The sequence below is a fragment of the Pieris napi genome, chromosome 8 (genome assembly GCF_905475465.1).
Source record: "Pieris napi chromosome 8, ilPieNapi1.2, whole genome shotgun sequence".
NCBI lineage: Eukaryota > Metazoa > Arthropoda > Insecta > Lepidoptera > Pieridae > Pieris > Pieris napi.
The window spans coordinates 10,665,066-10,683,518 of NC_062241.1; the positions used below are offsets into that span (position 1 = coordinate 10,665,066).

The window sequence follows — 18,453 nt, forward strand, 5'->3', positions numbered from 1 at the left end:
GAGCGCATAGCCGTTAGGTTTTTAACGGTAACCATTTAAGTGGTCATATCTCAGAAGCGGTGAAGTCGGGCGGTCATCAGTGAATGGTCACCTTTCTCCGACATACAGTCTAGACGTTTCGTCTTCGGCCTGTGAATGAATTTTGCATTGGAATGCGGAACATATTTTATCGAGCCCTACCTACAAGTGAAACTGTTTCCGATAAGTAATTAAGCTATTTAAATCTCTCATATATGGAATGCAGGCTAAATTATTAATTATATTTTTGGTGGACTTATGTCGTTTTGAGAAAAAAAATTATATCATTAAAAAGTGGTCGTAGTGTTTATTCCCAAAGGAAATATAAGTAATCAGTACGTTCCCTTTTGCTTTACTTTAAAAACATCGTAATAAAGATTTCTTAATTAAAATCAATTGTAAATACCGATCGGCCGCGAACTCGAGACTTCCGCGACACTGAAACTTTTATTTCCGTAAACAAAACAGTCTCGAATTGTTAAATTATGTTCTGAATTATGTCTTGGTAACATTTCACCAAGTAATTGGTAAGTAATGTTAATTGAACAGTTTGTGAAATGATAATTAATATAATTTTACTTTAATTCTTAATAACGCACGGCTTAACGGCGTCCTTACATTATACATGAAGGTATATATAGAAGAATTTTAAATACATAATTTATCTTTAGGTATATATACTAGCATTCATAATTCATAAAGGTTTTATTTGATGCTGGCGACACTGATTGTGTTCTGTTTGAATATTCATCTATATTCTTTTGAGACTGTGATCTATGTTGCGTTAAATAGAAATAAACTCCACGTGGTATTGTCATGTGTAGTTCTCTGAGGGTTTTTTTAAAGTTTCTTATCATAACCCTATCCCAAAATATTGCGTCTAACCTCAATTTTGTAAGTCGAGCAAAAAGTACTAACATCGTAGTAGAAATCATAAGCGACAATCTTTGATAGACTAGTAAATCGCGTGATTCAATTTAGCCCCGCTGGATTACGTTTGACTCGAATTTTCCACCTGTCACGTAGACGGAATAAAAATACTTAGTTAAGTGTTTATTATAAGGTGCGTTGTTGGCCGAGTGTGACGACTCAGCCCTAAAGTGCCCCTCGGTGTCAACGACCGGCCGCGAAGGTTTTTGCGCTGGCAACGGTGGTTTTTAATAAACTGAATGAGTATGGAAAGTAACTAAACAAATATGGTTTGGCCAATAAACGTTTTGAATATTTATTGGTGTCATGGGGATGACGTGTGGCTAAGATTACTTTTTCACGCCCACACTTGTTATATGACAAGCAAATTATTTTATTGGGTTATTTTGGTTAGATTAATAAAAAAATATAAATATATACGTAAAATTCGAAAGTGTTTATTAAACGTCTTCACGCAGGACTTACGGCAGAACATCCTTTTTATTGTAGAAGAATTTAGGTTTAGAAAAAGAAGAAACAAATAGTTACTTCTTTCTTATTTCGAGACGAAGTCGCGGGTGTGAGCCAGTCTGCTACAATAATGACAGGGTGTTTTGCTGGAATACTAGATTCTTTCAACCTATTTAATGACTACGTGCTTTTTGTGCCAATCGATTCGTTTATCCTTCAGTACCTTGTTATTTTGTGACCTTCACAGTGAGTGTTCATTGCCCTGTCGATACGAACAAGTACTCACAAAGGTATAAAAATAAGATAATTAGTGAACATGATACTTATTTTTAAAATTTAAGATGAAAATATGAATACTATATAAGGGTATGTGGTTGTGTTGTGGTCAACAAATAATAAAAAAATATGTTTTTTGCTCTGGCTTTCTGCTTACGAAGTAAAAACAAGTCCAATTTAATTGAAACTGATCTTAATTTCAGGAAATGAAATTTAAAACTCACTAAATGAGAATGTTAATGATGTTGATTTCGCGTTGCCTGGAAGAGATTGTTTAAGTAATTAAAAATTATTTTAGTAATATACCGTAATAGATTTGGGGAGTTAGTGTATTAAAGTTATTCTTATTTTTTTTTAATAATAAACATTAGTTCGTTCTTATCATAATATAATATGTGGAAATATAAAATTCTCCATCCCAACTGGCCTCAACGTCATTGACCGCCGGTTTTTGCAGGCAATCGCCATCTTACTTATCTAGAGCACAACACCTACATACTTTAAACATGAATTGCTTTAAATCTATGTTAGTACAGAAATGATAAACTTTATATTTATTTAATTCCCAACTAATACTGGGTCAAAGGATGTGAACACCGACCAAAGTTTTAAATACTATGTTTGTAACTATTGAAACCTGTAATAATAAGGTATAGTGATGATAATTTGTGACCTTATCCAAATATAATATGTGATTTTCTAAGTTACCACTGATGCTTTTTGCACAGTAATTTATAAAATGACGGACGGAGAACTCGCTATGTATAAAAGTTTTTTTTGTTTATTGTGAAGCAAACACTTCTTAGTTTTTTTATCTGCCTATCTATTAATATTTCGTCGAAACTCAAAACAACCAGAATACGTGGAGCAATTTAAACTTTCAGTAACAAAACGTTGCGGTACGTCTCGAACCGTTTCATTATTATTTCTGAGAATTGGTTTTTCCTCTTAACGGTCGGCGAAAGCTTGTCAAGAGCACGCTGACTGAATTTATCTACTGTCACCTAAGCTACAATAGCGAAGTCATCAATGATCTAATTTGTGTACGATAACGGCGCGAGCGCAAGCGCGATGTTTTCGCGCGCACCCGTCGGGCCTCGGGTTAACGGCCAGACGCGGCAAACGGCCGTTAAACCAGACGGGGGTCCGCGATCTGCAGTTAGATTTGCTCATCTATAGTCTGTGGTCTATATTGTCTAGCTTAAGTCAAATTTATCAATTTGTGAATTTAATTTTTTTAGGAGTAGTAAGTAGCTTTTCTCTATAATTGTCATTGTATGGTTAAATAATATCACAATAATGTATTAGCAAATGATTATCGCTGGAGGATTCACGTGTTTATGCTACAATCCCGTCGTCGCGTCGCTATGAAATCTAACCGATGCATTATTCTTGTAAGTGCTTAATAGAAAACCTACTGAATTATTCACAATTCGAAGACAGCTAATAAAAGCTTGCTCGACAAGACGCTTTCGGTCGATATGTAAAGAGATGAGATCTATTCTGGAATAATGTGTTGGTGGGATTGTTTACGCTACGGCTCCCCGTTCTTGGGATTTTGTCGTAGTTCGCTATCCGTTTGTCTCTAGTTTGTTCACAAGCTCAGAGGGACCGTGCACACAGGTGGAATGAAGCTTCGACCGTCTGCAGCGGTGCTTTTTCATTCTTTGTTTGCGTCGGGGATTTGCATACAATCGGAGAAATTGCGTGGCTACTAGCGGGGAAAAAGGAATTTGTGTTTCATGCATATGACTCCGGAGGCTCCCTTTTTTAATACATCCAGCGTCATAGAATTCGTTATAATCCCGTTCTATCGATGCAATCCTTTCATGTGTGACATTCAACTTTTCGAGATATTAAAATTTCTACTTATTACTTGTAGGTCTTACATTGTACGATTTCGCTGTTTCATATACCGAATAGTGAGTACCTACTGAGTACTACACATGAAATTAATACGTAAAAAAGTGTGAATTATTTATTTTAGGTTCTGAAAAATACGATACCCGCTCGAGGTAGCAACGCGCATAATTCAATTTTGATTCAAGTATCGATAAAATCGCAATCGGTCAGCGAAGTCTGGCGACATGTTTGTCATCTGAATCACGTGGCCTTCCGCTCGTTTATTACTTACTAGCGTCGAGTTGACGCGTTAGTTGCGACGGATGGTTTGCGCCGCGCGCCGGCATACCTTTCTTATCGATATTGACGTATTACACTCACAACAACGCCACGTGTATATAGTTGCACAACAATAACACGCGGGACGCGACGCGCAAGGACGCACCAAAACAACCATTCGATATCGTTAAATAAAAAGCAAAGATGCCGCAGGCACCGACCATCTCAGATAGCATCGGGCTGATTGAAGTGCTTCTTTGTTTTAATACAGTGTGGCCCATCTTTGTTCCCGAACCAATTGATTGTGTTCAGTGATAAGTCTTTTGTTCTGCTTATTTATTGTATATCAATTTGTTTTGGGATGTCTATCAAGGATGAAAACAACGATCGAAGTAAGTTGGCTACTTGAGTTTCACGACTTATTCTTAATTTATAATATACATTGCCACAACTTATACAGAATTGTTTAAACTTTAAATAAAAAAACTAAAAATTCGTTTTCTAACATAACTTTAAATAATGTGTCAGACATTTGTTTGCCAATCACAGCGTTGTTTGAATTCCAACCGGAACAAAGTTACCAATATATTGCGTCATCGTACGAGTTATCAAAGAGATAAACGGCTTCATAGTGTTGTCGTCAAAATTTAATATTTGACTAAGAATAGACGCAATTCCTGTTAATGTTCAATTAAACTTGCCTGGCGTGAAATTATTCTACGGAAAACTGCATTTGCGGTACGTAAATAGCAAAACGGGCTATCTTGAACCTCCCACGCCACCGAGTAGTCACATTCCTCACATACCTACCACAGGTTGTCGGCCGGCACCGCGGCCGGTTTCAAACGGCCTGCATTGGTGACGTAGCAACTCGCTCGTTCGTCGGCCCGCGGTGTGCCAGCATCGCATGAGCCATTCAGCCTCCCTCCATCAAAGCCTTTTAGATCCGGCAGGGGGAATCCCACTAGTTGCCCGCGGCTCTTGTAATAATGGACGACGAACTGCGCAGTTTGACGCTAGTCGCTACCTACTTATTTAAGAGAAGATGGCTTGCGCACGTATTGAATTAACTTCAATTTTATTTTATTATCGTGTATTTAAAGTTTACTTATATATAACTTAAAATTTAATATAAATAATTTAAAAATCGTTTTTTAAGCACATATTTCTTATTTTTTAATAATGCAAATTTTCTTGAGTACCTAATAGACACGTAGATATGTTATATATATTTTTTTATTGGTAAATTCTGTAAATGTAAATGGATTATTAGGTCATTTGGTTTGTGTAAATTTCATTCATACAAATTGTAATAACTTTCACACATGTTTATCGTATCATAATTACGAAGTAAACATTCCTTACTGCGTGTATTTACACATGTAAGTCTTAATTACTAACATCCGGAATACATACACTTATTAATCAATGAATACCGAGAATGACCGCAATAAACGTCACTTGTAAGATAATTCAATAATCTTTACGATTTTGGCTGGAATAAAATTATGTTAAAGTATAACTAAATTTCAAATAGATATTGCTTTTTTTAGATTATCTATTTTATTGTTGTCTAATTTAAAAAAGCGTTAAGATGGTCGCTCGGTTTTGGACTCCAGAATTTGTTGATATGATTTTTTGGGGTGATTTGCTTAGTAAACTAATCAAATCACCCAGAAATGTTTATATCCTGTTGGAGTTGCCGGTCACACTTTTAACACAACTTATGATAGTTGTTATGGGTACTGTAATGAAGCATAAATTAAAAATATTTTTTCGGGTGTTTATAGCATTGATTCTTATCGATTCTTATTGACTTTTCTCGATACTAAAAGACTTGTTGATAACACCGATTAAAACAAATATAATATTATGCTCAACATAATCAGGATATCAGAACAGTTTTTGTTTGAGTAATGTTTATTTTCATAGGTTTAATAAAATCAATGGAGATTTTGCTCGAAGGAACTTGACAGTCATCTTTATGAGGTTAAGCCGTGTACACACAGCATTACAATTTATCTAAGAAGTAGTTTACCGTAAAAACATCATGTAGTCTGTTATATTAAATATTTTTTTTTGTAATGCGATTGAATTTATAAGGTTATTTATATAAAAAAGTAGTGTAAAAAAACTAAAAGGTGATGTTCATGTATAATAGAAATACAAATTTCTGGCATGTAATTAAAAAGTTTCTCATATTTTTGTTTCATATAGTATGTGACTAGCCTTAGTTAACGTAACGCATTCTAACGACGCAGTAACGATCACATGTTGGTTAGCATGCTCTTCCTAAGCACACGCGACTCGTAATCACGATAGAAAGCCTCCCGGAGCCTCTATTGATTTTTATTCGGTACGCTGCGTTGTCATTATATAAATACTTGTTCAATTATACTCGACTTTGGCTATCTTTTATACGTAACGTTTAATTTTCTTCTATTTTTACGTTTATAATAGACAACTACACAGTATAAAAACAGAAAAGTAATGAGTATTACTTAGTACGGATGTCTGTATAATATTATAAATAAAAAAAATATATATGCATGAATCCTTAAATTAAATATTGTCAACTTATGGCCGGTGTAGAATGAATAAAATACTTGGATTTTAAATAAAATTTATTTAATTTAAAATTTAATAAGCTGAAGCGAAGTTTCAAGACGTTGAACGAACTTTTCGTCCCGACAATACTCCAAAGGTTGGTATGAAATGTCACGTTGAACCAGACTGTACACAAATAACGGAGAATTAACTTGTCTGACCTCAGTTTGTGTCATTACGTGTGAAATGTAAAAGTGATTCATACTCTGTGCTTTACTGAAAAATATTCTATTTGTATGGAAACTACTGAAACTAAACTACTGGAACTAAACTGAATATAAAGTATTAACCTGTAATGATTTGAAACACGTCCTAACCATCCACATTTTAATTTGGAAGTTGAGAGTCGCCCCTAGGTCAAATAGTAGTCGTAGGTCGTAGTCGTTACCAATTCTTAAAAGGCCGGCAACGCACTCGCGAGCCTTCTGGCATTGAGCCATGGGTTATCACTTTACATCAGAGCCTCCTGCCCGTTTGCCCCCTGTTCCATAAAAAAAAGGTTTTAATCCCGGCTGTAAACGATTGGATTTTCGTTTTTTATGCATGCTTGCTCGTATGGTTAAGGCAAATAAGAAAAGCATTTCTTTGACAAAAAAACTGTTACAAATTTTCACAAAACGAATTTAAAAGACTTCTGGCAATTGTATTTAATAATAAGACTATTTCCACATTGTCTGAATATATATCAAGAGAATACATGTGTTCAAACTTAAAACACAGATAGTTGTCTCAGAAATTCCGATGGGAACATAGGAATACTTGGTAACTTGTTTGTCGGTAAGTCAGATGTATGACGAAGTTTGCTGGGGATTTATACTTAACGGTAAATTTTACTTACATGTATGTAAATTCTAGAACTTACACTGTAATGTTTATTATGCCTCTTTATGAAATATTTTATTTAAATGCCTTTATTTTTCGTGGAACGCCTACATGCTGCTTACACTCCTACACAACCCTTTTTGCTAGAAATATACTTTGCCCAAAATTTAAGACGTTAAAACATTCGAATGACGTCAGAATGCCAGAACAATAAAAGATATGACCAAAATACATTTGTTTAATTTTTCTCGGAAAACGAACTTGTTTTGCAAATTCTGTGAGTCATGTGTAGGTGGGCAAGGTGACTTGTAATATGGTAATTTTTTCTATAGCACAGGGTTGATTGACCATAACGTTCTTTATTGTTTTGGAGTACTTAACAAACATAGATAAATTGTTCAGGATTTGATTTATTTATACATATTTTATAGAAAAATACTACGATTTTAATGTTAACTATATTCTTAATACATATGTAACTTTCGTAGAAAACAGGTGACGTGTCGTGAGATCTAATGAATGAACTAAAAGGAAGAATGAATCAGATCTAAATAAATCCAGTTGTTTTGTAGTGCATTGTTGGTGCTTTGGTGTAGAAAGTGGTCATAGAAGTATTGCTTGACTAACTGACCATTAAGACTTCCTATTGAAGTTAGAATAACTTAGTATAGTAGTAACATAGTACTTACATGTATACATAAAGTATGTGGTTCTATAATATTATAAATAATGTACATTGTTTGTTTCAGTGGGTGTTGTCGGCGGCGGCATGCCTGAAGCCGCCGGCGGTGAGAGGCGGCATGTGCCCCTCTACGGCCGACTCGTTGCTGAGGATCAGCTGGCCTCCATGAGCGCACCTTCGGACATTCAGGTGAGCGCCCCCGCGCGCAACCCAAGAGCTTTCCTGCGCTACCGTATCCCTGTCCAGGTAAATGACGCACGAGGCAGTTCGGGCATTTCATGACTGATGTGTCTCGATACTAACTATGGCTAGGCACGCGAAAAGAAATTTAACGTCTTTAAATTCAAACAAAACGCAACTAGGAAGATTATGTGGAAGTGGCGAAGCGAGAAGCACTTACGAACTTGTAATAATTTATTTTTTATATTTGAACGGAATAAGGAAATCGCCGAAAAGTGTAAAAACAAGAAGTTTATTTCTGAAATGGAAAGAAAGTAGTTTGACTTCATCACGTACTCAAGATGTACTAGCATCTTATTTCGCAAGTTTTTTCATAGGGTGTTTCAAGTCGTAAAATGCGTACATACTGTTATATTAAGAGAGGGTCATTAACGCCTCGAGCTACACATTATGCACGGCTAAATAAATTATCCACCTTGAGTGTTGCTAATTGCGTACAACTTAGTTCTCTCAGCAAAGGGTTAATGTACTGGCGAAAACCTTAAGAGGCCCCACTTTTAATATTGCAATGTCATGAAAGTCTAAGACATTTTTTTTTACAGATTTTAAATCAAAAGTTTGAAGGGAAGCTTCAAATTAACAATAAACGAACTGTCTCGTGTTAATTCACCGATTGCCTTGTCATATGTGAGAATTTAAAGTTCCTACGACAACTTCGCTATTTAACAAGTACATACGCGTTCATATTGCACGTTTCATCTTTTATTCACCCCCTAGAGTTTTTGTTCGATCTATCATTCATTCTTAGAAGTATTTATTCTTATCGCTTTTATTTTTGCCTGTACTTCTTTGTGTTGCGTTTGTTTTTATTTTTAGCCGACTTCAAGGAGGGGTGACTTCATTCCCAATACTCTAATGTGACAGAAATTCAAAATATTTTACTTTAATCCTTTAGAACTGATGTAGAAAATTTAATTTTTAAAATTACTCCCAAATTTATTGTTATTAAATATTTGAAGTCGGTTTTGATTGCCTCGTCGCCTGCAACTGATGGTCCGTTTTCGTATCGCCAGGCTATGCAAGCGCGGATACCACACCACTTTCGAGACCCTTCAACGGCGCCTTTACGGAAACTCAGTGTGGACCTAATCAAGACATACAAACACATAAACGAGGTAAGCTTAGTTTTATATCTCTAGAACATATTAGAAATATTTTGTGACAAATTTGAGTACAAAAAACTGCGTATTTAGGCGTGTTTTTATACGACGTCGTAACAAAAAATCTTATATTTACCTCGAATCTATATCAAAATATCAATTTACGCAACTTTTGTACTGTTGTTTCTTTATGAGTTATTAAATGCCGATGTTGCTTTACTAGTAGTATGGAGTTTCTTGCCCATTCTTCTTCATCTGAAACTACCTTTTGGAAGGGGCAACTAGTTTTTTTTTTTAAATTGACTTTTTAAGAGCCTTTAGTTGAAATATGTAAATGATTTTACTTTTTAGTAGTATTTATTTATAAAGCGGGCCTTGTATTGAAACCGTTATTTAAAATAGTAATACGTTTGTTTACATGCCATCTGCGTGAGTATTTCCAATGAGCAAGTAATCATTTATTGTTTACATTGTCATACACGGAAATTGTGTCGCCCTTGCCGCCATTTTCGCCTTATTACTTCAAGGGACTTTACATTTCCGGTAATTGTTTAAGTTTCCAAGTGGCATTGTAAACGATCGCACTATTATTTTGATCTTTTAGTGCAATGATATCGAAATATTTATGGTGAAATTAAGTACAGATATAAAGGATAGTTCGTGGCTGTGACCTTTCTCCACGTGGGAGTGTATTTTATTGCTGCGTAGGACGCCTGGTGCGCATGAGCGCTGCGTCATTCGCCTTCCACGTACTTCTATGTTTGATCCCGGGAATTGCACTAAAGCTCTCGAACACAATTACTTCGGTCCATATTAGTATTATGAGGAAATGAGACGATAAAGGGTGACAATAGTCGGTTATCGTTCGAGGAAGTTTTTGTTTCATAGTACTTACGTGTTAATCTACGTCGTAACTGGATGGTTTGATTAGAATCTTCAGTGGTTTTGGCTTTTAAAGAAATGTTGGGGGTTGTTGGTGTCATAATAAGAATGTCTAAAATACCTCGTGAAATTTGATGATTTTTACTCAAACGTGGAAATTATTAATGGTTGTTATAGCAAATCCATATACAAACATATTGTATTTCGTCGTTAAAATGAATATGCCTAAAATATAAGCGTCCAGTTACCCCGAATCGTTAGTACGTATCGTTATCTTATCGTTATTTTAGCCTCGTGGGCTTTTCCCTCTGAAGTTTATTTATAAACTTTTATAATTAGAGTATACGCTATTTGCGTCTATATGGCCGCATTGCCCTAAATGGATTTTACTATGACGTCGTGTGCAGTTGAATTGAATTTATTATGTAAGACATCTCTTGAACGGCGTAACGGTGTGATATTTTTACCTACCTTCTACGTAGGGAAGAGCTTTGGTTTTTGAAATCTGGTTTCTATATCTGATATAGCAGTCGTAACAGTTACGAATAGTCGTCTATTTCTACAAAGTATTTGTAACTCCTTACCTCTCGATTGACGAGCTGTCTTTTAATTTATTTAAAAATCTTTTTGATCATTTATCTTCTGCCTTGTAATAAGCTACTTCTATATATTGATTGTGACTCATTAACAATTGGTTTAGCTTTTACATTTTTGTGTATATTATCATTATTTTATTGGTGTTTCCTTTTTATTGTTCCATACTAGGGTTGCCTGGAAGAAATCGCTTGTTAGCGATAAGGCCGCCCGTTGCCTAATAACTTATTAAACCTGCTTTTTTATATGTATGTTTTTGTATAAGGTAACGAAGTGTAAATAAAAAAGAAAATAAATAAACGGTTGTCAAATGCAAATAGATTCTGGGTGTAAAATCGATAGGCTTAATTGTGCCTTTGTTATAGGCGGACGTACCAGACTCGAATGTATACAATCATAATATTTTTATTATCTTTCATTATATTTTCTACCGATGTTTATGTCATTTACACGTCATTGCTTATTATAGTATCATTCATTGTTTTAATTTTACAGACGCCTAGAAAACAATGGTATTAATTGATTCATTTGTTTTTTTAATTCTAATTTCTTCTCAGTCGTCAGAACTAAGCCTTAAAAGAAATAGTACGTATTTCCTTTCAGTTTCCACGATCGATAGTGGGTAGATGTTATTATCTCAAGGTACGTGGGTGGTGAACAATTCATTTTCATATTACTTTCCGTAAATATATTGTTGTAGGTTTATAATTAGTTTTATACGAAATTTTAGGTGAATGATTCTTGAAAGAGGTCAGAGGAGAACGACGCCATTGCCCCATAAGGAATTTTCAGAACTATAGATTGTATTGCGATCGTATTTGTTAAGAGTATTAATTTGTCACTAATTATAATAATAATTCTTTATTTTCTCCCATATAACTGTAAATATTATAAAATTAAGGAGGTATTGGCAGACTGGTTTCCAAGCTAGGTAAGAACCTGTGATATGGATAACCAGGCTTCCATTCCACAGCAAAGTCATATTGAGTCATAACAAAAAGAAGGACAAAATAAAAATAAAAACCAATCAAAAGAGTCAACTAGATTCCTACAAAAATAGAGGTGTATAATGTATGTGTGTCTCTCTCTGTGTGTGTGGGAGTGTATGTGACTGAGTATCTGGGAGGTTGTGTGTGGGTTGGTATATTGGTTACTATTTATCTATCTCTTTATTTGACGGTCATGGAAGAGAATAAGCCCCTGTTTCAATTATTATTTTTGTATATATTTTTATAGTGAATTGCATTCTACTGTAAACTTTTACCGATCAGTTATTAATACCATTTTGCGGTTGTATTGCCGAGTGATTGGTTTCAAATAACCTGTTTGCATCATGTGGGGCAAATCGGTGACGGACAACGCTGATGAAATATTTTATTATTGGAATAAAATTTTAATTGTACTCGGTTTTCGGCGAATCTAAAGTGAATTTGTCAATTGCCTTACATAAATCTAAATTGACTCTCCTGACGAAAGACAAAAGTGAACATTCCAGTATTTTAAGTGTCCGTGGCGGTACAAGAATTTAACATCAGATTTATTCTCGATTCGCATTGTCCTACAAAAATATGATATATGTTTTGGTATACATTCGTTTTTACCTCCCGGATAAATACTAAAGTTATTGCATAAAGCGCAATGACTCTGGGTATGACTAAGCTATTGTACCATCAATATTAAACAGATGACTCACAGTTTTGCTAGCCCATAGACTAACTTTATCTAAAGTAAAAGATACTATTAGGATCAATGTCGCAATAGAGTAGGCAACTATCAAACCAATCGTTAGTAATAAAGAACACAGAGAGAGTTACAGTGAGAAGCTGTCGCCACTGAAGCAACCAGTTTGCACCACATGCAATAGACGACAATGAGTAACATTTGTGGGCGAAGTTTCGCAAGTCTGTGTAGCGATTCGAGTCAAGGAGAGCTTGGATCAATATTTATAGTTCGGTTACTGACTCGAGATTGACTGACCCCGTTCTGTGATAGATTTATCTGTTTTATTATAATCTGTGAGCATCCTGAATTTACATTGAATAAGGTGATTTTATCTATTTCATTTCGATGTGCTTTACTTGTTTATATATCAGGAAATGTTTATATGGTTTTAAAATAGCTTTTAGATTAGATTTTATTTTATTTTTATATCATTTTTATATTAGCGATTAGATTTTTCGGTATCAGTGTACACACAAATAATAAGTTTTATATTTTTTTTAAAAGTAATGATGTAGATTATAGCACAGTAATCCCCCCTTTTATGTTTTAACGTTATTCTTTCGTATAACGTGATTTCCGTCCCCTATATAACGCGGTATTCCCCCCTATAACGCGGAGATTTCTCAAGTTATATTTCTGTTGTATATAAAGTTATAAATTCTTGTTCCTAATTTTTGAATTGTTAAAAAAAACGGTTTTCCGTATACTCCTACATCGCGATTTTCTATAACGCGGGCGCGTCAGGGTTATCCCCTATATCTGGCTTACTGCATTTCAAAATAGTTTTACTGTCAAAAGATTATTTCACCACAGTACAAATTATAATGTATAGTACAAAATATTAAAAATTACAGTAAACTATGAATTAAACAAAAGTATTATTTGCATCATATAATCAAAGTCCACGAGTTCGGTCTTGAACTACTGTTAATTGGGCTATCTACATATGTTTCGCAACATAGTTTATCGCCTTGTCAAACTTTTCACACTTGGCAATATTAGTTCTAAAAATAACCCGTCTGGTGATGTGTATATTTGAACTGATATTTTTAGCTTACTCTTGCGACATCGATAAAGTACTGGCATTTTTGTAATCTTTTATTAACCAAAGGTATAAATACAAATATTAATAAGCGTTATCTTACTACATTAAGAGTATTACTAAATATGTTTTTGTGAAATGTAATATACTTGGGTCACGCAACATATTTGTTCTTTGTTGCGATTTTCTACTTCTAAATAATTAATTACTTAATCTATTGTGCAATATTAATAATTAACTTATGAAAATATTGATTACCTATTAAATATTTGTACATAAACCACCAATCGTGTTCGCATGTGAACGTGTTTTATCGTAACAGATTCCCATATTATGCAACAATAGCAACAATAACAGATAACATAACGTTTTTCTGGTGCATCTTTATCACAGTTTTCACACGGACATTATCAGATGTTAAGTAACTTTCCCAATGCGCCAGCGCAGTACGCTTTCGCCTTGTACTACTACATTGTGCACGCAACTATCAGCTGTTTATGTAGCGAGCTGTGATTTCTCTTGATGATTTACAGTGCATAGTTATTGCGAACTCAGAAGTCAACTAAGGTGTATTAATGGGCTCTGTTGTATATTTGGATACGCAGTCATTAAAAGACCTATACGTTAATTAACCTAAATATTATGATAGAAAGGAATTATTTAGTATTTCATTTGTTAATGAAAGGATAATGAATCTACAGTAGAATTATATTATACTAACGAGTTTAGTAGACGATAGTTTAGCAGTGATTTGATTTGGTTTTCGTCGTTAATATGCGATAAACTTGATAAATTTAAATTTGACTAATAAGGTAAATAAGTAGTTGTACGTGACATAATAACAGAATAAATAAGATCGATTTTATTTTTATTTACCAGTATTTATCAATAATTTACTAATACGACCTCAGTTTCAATGCTAAACGTTTGTGACGAGTAGTTATGAGGCAGATTCTTAAGCGAATCAAGTCGCTTCCTGCCCTCTGTACAGCTAGATCTTTAATACAATGTATTTTAATGCTAAGAAATTTAGTTTAGTTATTTTGTTAATCACCATTCATATAGATCTAATCTTCGCGATCCTAAATGGTGTTAAACCGTCCTGTGTGGGTATGGTATGGTTGGTGGAATTAGTTTCCGCACTCTCACTAGGTCCGTTGTGCGTAAAGTCCTGGCTAACTCAGCCAGCCTAGCTCCTTCCAGAAGCACAGAAGTCTCCTGGGCACAGAAAGCTTCACGGAGCGACCTCACTGCTCCGAGGATTTTTGTACGTTGTTAAGCCACAGCCTCGCATACCAGAAATACGTGGGTGACTGCCAGTGGGTAGTTCACTAAGCAAATAGTGAACTACCCACTGGCTAAGCCCGTGGGATACAAAAATTAAATTAAAAATCTCATTTCTGAATAGCATCCATAGCACTAATTAGGTATTACTTCCATTATATTTTTGACATGCTGGAGTCACACTTGGCGCTAACTCTCCTTTCTGAATCTCACCCTATATCTCGAGTCTGAGTATAGAATGTCTGAGGCGGATGACTTGGGGAAAATTTGCCTTGGAGCAGCATTCCTAGCTAAATGCATTTTATTGGCCGATATGGGCGTCATGTAAACGACACGTGTTAGGTTGCATAAACTAGGTAACAAGTACGTACAAAGAATAATGACCGGCATTTTATTTACAAACGCCGCCTTTTTCGTCACGCTCCGACCTATTTTGCTTCGGTTTTATTTTCCGTATTTACAATTTCATTCAAAACTTGGCCCGATACAATTTCGAGGTTTGTATAAATTAATTTTGATCAACGAATATTTTTTATAGGATAAAGTTTTTGTGTACAATGTTTTTTGGGATAGGCAGGATTAAAGTCTTCTAAATTATATCTCCGGATACCTACTCAAAATCTACAGAAATATAAATTGTCTCTTTTTATATGCATGAAATTATCGAGAGATTTTTGTATATTTGGCCATGAGAAACTGAATAATAACGTTGTGGTGAAACATTTTCTGTAAAATTCTTAGAAGTGTTTATACGGCCTACTTGATACAAACTGTTTTTACCTTAACGGTAATCATCGGTACGATGCAAGTCGAGTAATGTGAGTCAAGGTAAGACAGCGTCATTTGTTACTAGCTGTTACTACCCAGATTATGGCAACATCACGCAGGCTTCTTATAACCTAAGGAGCTTCTTAGTGTTATATTTTGTATGTCCACGGATAGAGATAATTTTTAAATAGTAGCTGTCAACTCCTTTTTACGTTTGTTTTTAATCATAAACTAAGGCGCGGTTATAACCGCAATTCCGCCCTCGTTGATATAAACATTTTGGAAAAAAATTACCCTTATTTCACTTCTACGTATTTTCTGTGAAAGACCAGAGAATTGTCGTAATTAAAATTGTCTATTAGAATTCATTATTATAAATTTTATAATGTTAACATTCATTTAACCACGCTTTCTTGGAACACTCAAACGATGACATATTAAAGAAATATGTAACACCATTACGTAATCTTGTTTAATCTGTTTGATGTTTGTATTGATTGAACTTTTTTTGCCTTTCTTTAGTTTCTAAGTACTTTGGAATTTGTACTGTAATGTGTTCCTTTAGGCTTGGTTTTTGGTGTTTTGGTACTCTTGTGTACGCAATAAAACGATTTAACAGGTTATATTAGATACCGGAAGATAATAAATTTATAATTTACCTAAATAAGGATAGGTAAATTATAAAATGCAAGGAATCGCTATTCACATTCCACGCACATGATTAATTATTTGTTTCTTAGGAAATTGTGGTGTATATTTTTATAACCGGCAAATTGCGTGTGAAACGTTTAATGTGTAACGACCATCATTAAAAAGCAAAGTGGCAGATTTTACGATCAAATAAAGTATGTACTAACGTAAAAATAATTGTTATTTTCCTATTTGTGACGAAATGTTTTACGTATTCAATGTAACCTTAAGCTAATTAATTAAAGTTTAATGTGAATGCAATAATATTTCCACAAAAAACTAAGGCCGCCTGCACGAGCCAGACTATCCGTGCCAAGGTATCAGCCAGTTTACTAATTGCGTGTTAAAATTTACTTGACACTCAACCTTCGTTTCACCTAACCAATTAAGGAAGGCCCCCGGCGCAACAACGGACGCCTCGACTGGCTGTAAATGGACACGGTCCAAGTTATTCTGGCCCTCTAGTATGATTTACTCGAAAACGTTAAACTAAGACGTTATTTCTCAGGTGGTCTATACAGCCTTGTCACAGTTAAATGTATTGAAAGTTTTCGCGGGAATGGGGACGCGGTCTTTTGGTTGTTTTTTGTTTAATTAATTAATTGATCGGGTTTTAAGCTTTCTTTATTTTGTTAGGCTGTCTATATAAAATACGTATTAAATCTTTCTTATACGTTTTTAATTAATTCATAAGGTCACAGTCAAAATCTGTTATAACGACATCGAATAGACTACTTATATTTGGTCGTAAAAACCGATAGTCTTAACGGCCGATGACGTTGTTATGAAGTACCTAATACAATAGAGTTTAGCCCGGACATTTTGGTCAATATAACCGGTATGTTGTTCTAAGCGATGTCGTCGTAAACGGTTTTGAATGTATTTATTTTGTTAGGTAGATTTTTTGTATTATCAAAATATATGTGTATAGGAGCATTGCATGTAGGTGTACCTTTGATCTTTAGGCCACTTAAGGGGTCGAATGACAAACAGGTCAAAGGTTAAAAGGTGACATCAGTGTTGAGAGCTTAAAATACATGAAAGTCCATTTCCTAAATTAAATCCTACTTTTTTAGATTGATCTATAGTTAAATTTTAACACAGCTGACCAAATAATTTTATTTAATGATGTATAGAAATATGCCAGTCACCTATAGTTTTTACTCCGTCATTGCTGCTGTCGGAGAAGTATACTTTGTAAACAGATAAACTTTAAATTGCATTTTAATGTCAGATAATTTTTAACATTAGTAAATGCCAGTTATTTAAGTATGCAATATGAAATTGAAAGTTAAGTGCTCCATTAATTTATTGATTTACATGTGATTATAGTGATTTCACAACAAAGATACAGTTTATTTTCTCACGGTAGGGAAATCTCCAAAAGTGGATCAGAACACACGTATTATTGTAAATAAGGTTCTAAACAAAGACTGTAAGTAGTAGGTACTATGATTTAATGGTGTTTACAAATGCAATGTGTGTTGTGTCCATAACCTGACTGATAATAAAAGTGTATCAAGGAGACAGTTTAGTAACGCCTTAGGCATGATAGGTAACTGATATTAGTATGTGTATGAAATATTGTTCACGAGTAACTTCGTATTCATCATCATGAAGGTCGTGTTCTTTTTGAAAAGCCTTAACCGATACATCGACTTGTTGTCTCCACACCACTATCTGCAGCTTGTCTCAGTGCATTGGGGATGTTAATATCATTAATAGTCTTAATTTGGTCAGACCAATGGGTAGAAGATCGACCCTGAGTTCTCCTGTCATCACTCCTACCTACCAATACCAGCTTGTTGTAATAATAAACTCTCCGCCACTCTTTTTAATTGCCAAGTTTTCTGCTTTACATAATGTTTGTACGGAGCTGCAACCATTCCACCATGTTCCACATTACATCTTAAGTATTTAATAGTTAATTAATAATAATAAAAAAAATAAAAACAAAGACTATCAACAGTAGGCATAGAAGCACGCACTTACATTATCGTAGGAACAGCACGCAAATACATAGTTGAAATAACTAACATCACCGCATACACGAATTCAAGTCCGACCAGTCACCAAAGTAGCTAAGCACTCGTTTGTAAATAATAGTGTAGTGATGTTTAGTTGGTTGAGAATGGACTAAATAATAAAATAATAAAAATATAGCATTAATAAATTACCTGGATGACAATGAGACTAGATTTTTAATCCAAAGTGTGCCCTTGGCC

The 18,453-nt window shown here is 34.6% G+C and overlaps 1 protein-coding gene across 10 annotated transcripts in view; it reads left to right on the forward strand.

Annotated features, from left to right (window-relative positions):
• LOC125051698 (serine/threonine-protein kinase minibrain) overlaps positions 1-18,453 on the forward strand; it is a 107,361-nt gene that overhangs the window by 3,957 nt on the left and 84,951 nt on the right. For 7 of the 10 annotated variants that reach the window (XR_007117331.1, XR_007117332.1, XM_047652209.1 and 4 more), the window contains exons 2-3: positions 7,974-8,152; positions 9,160-9,261. Coding sequence is in view for 8 of the 10 variants with exons in the window: in XM_047652209.1 (XP_047508165.1) it covers positions 7,974-8,152; positions 9,160-9,261 (281 nt within the window). In the remaining 2 variants the exon portion in view is untranslated. Of the gene's footprint in view, positions 1-3,855; positions 4,188-7,973; positions 8,153-9,159; positions 9,262-18,453 lie in introns of those variants that run through there. The other 3 variants (XM_047652212.1, XM_047652214.1, XM_047652213.1) reach the window with 3 other exon arrangements.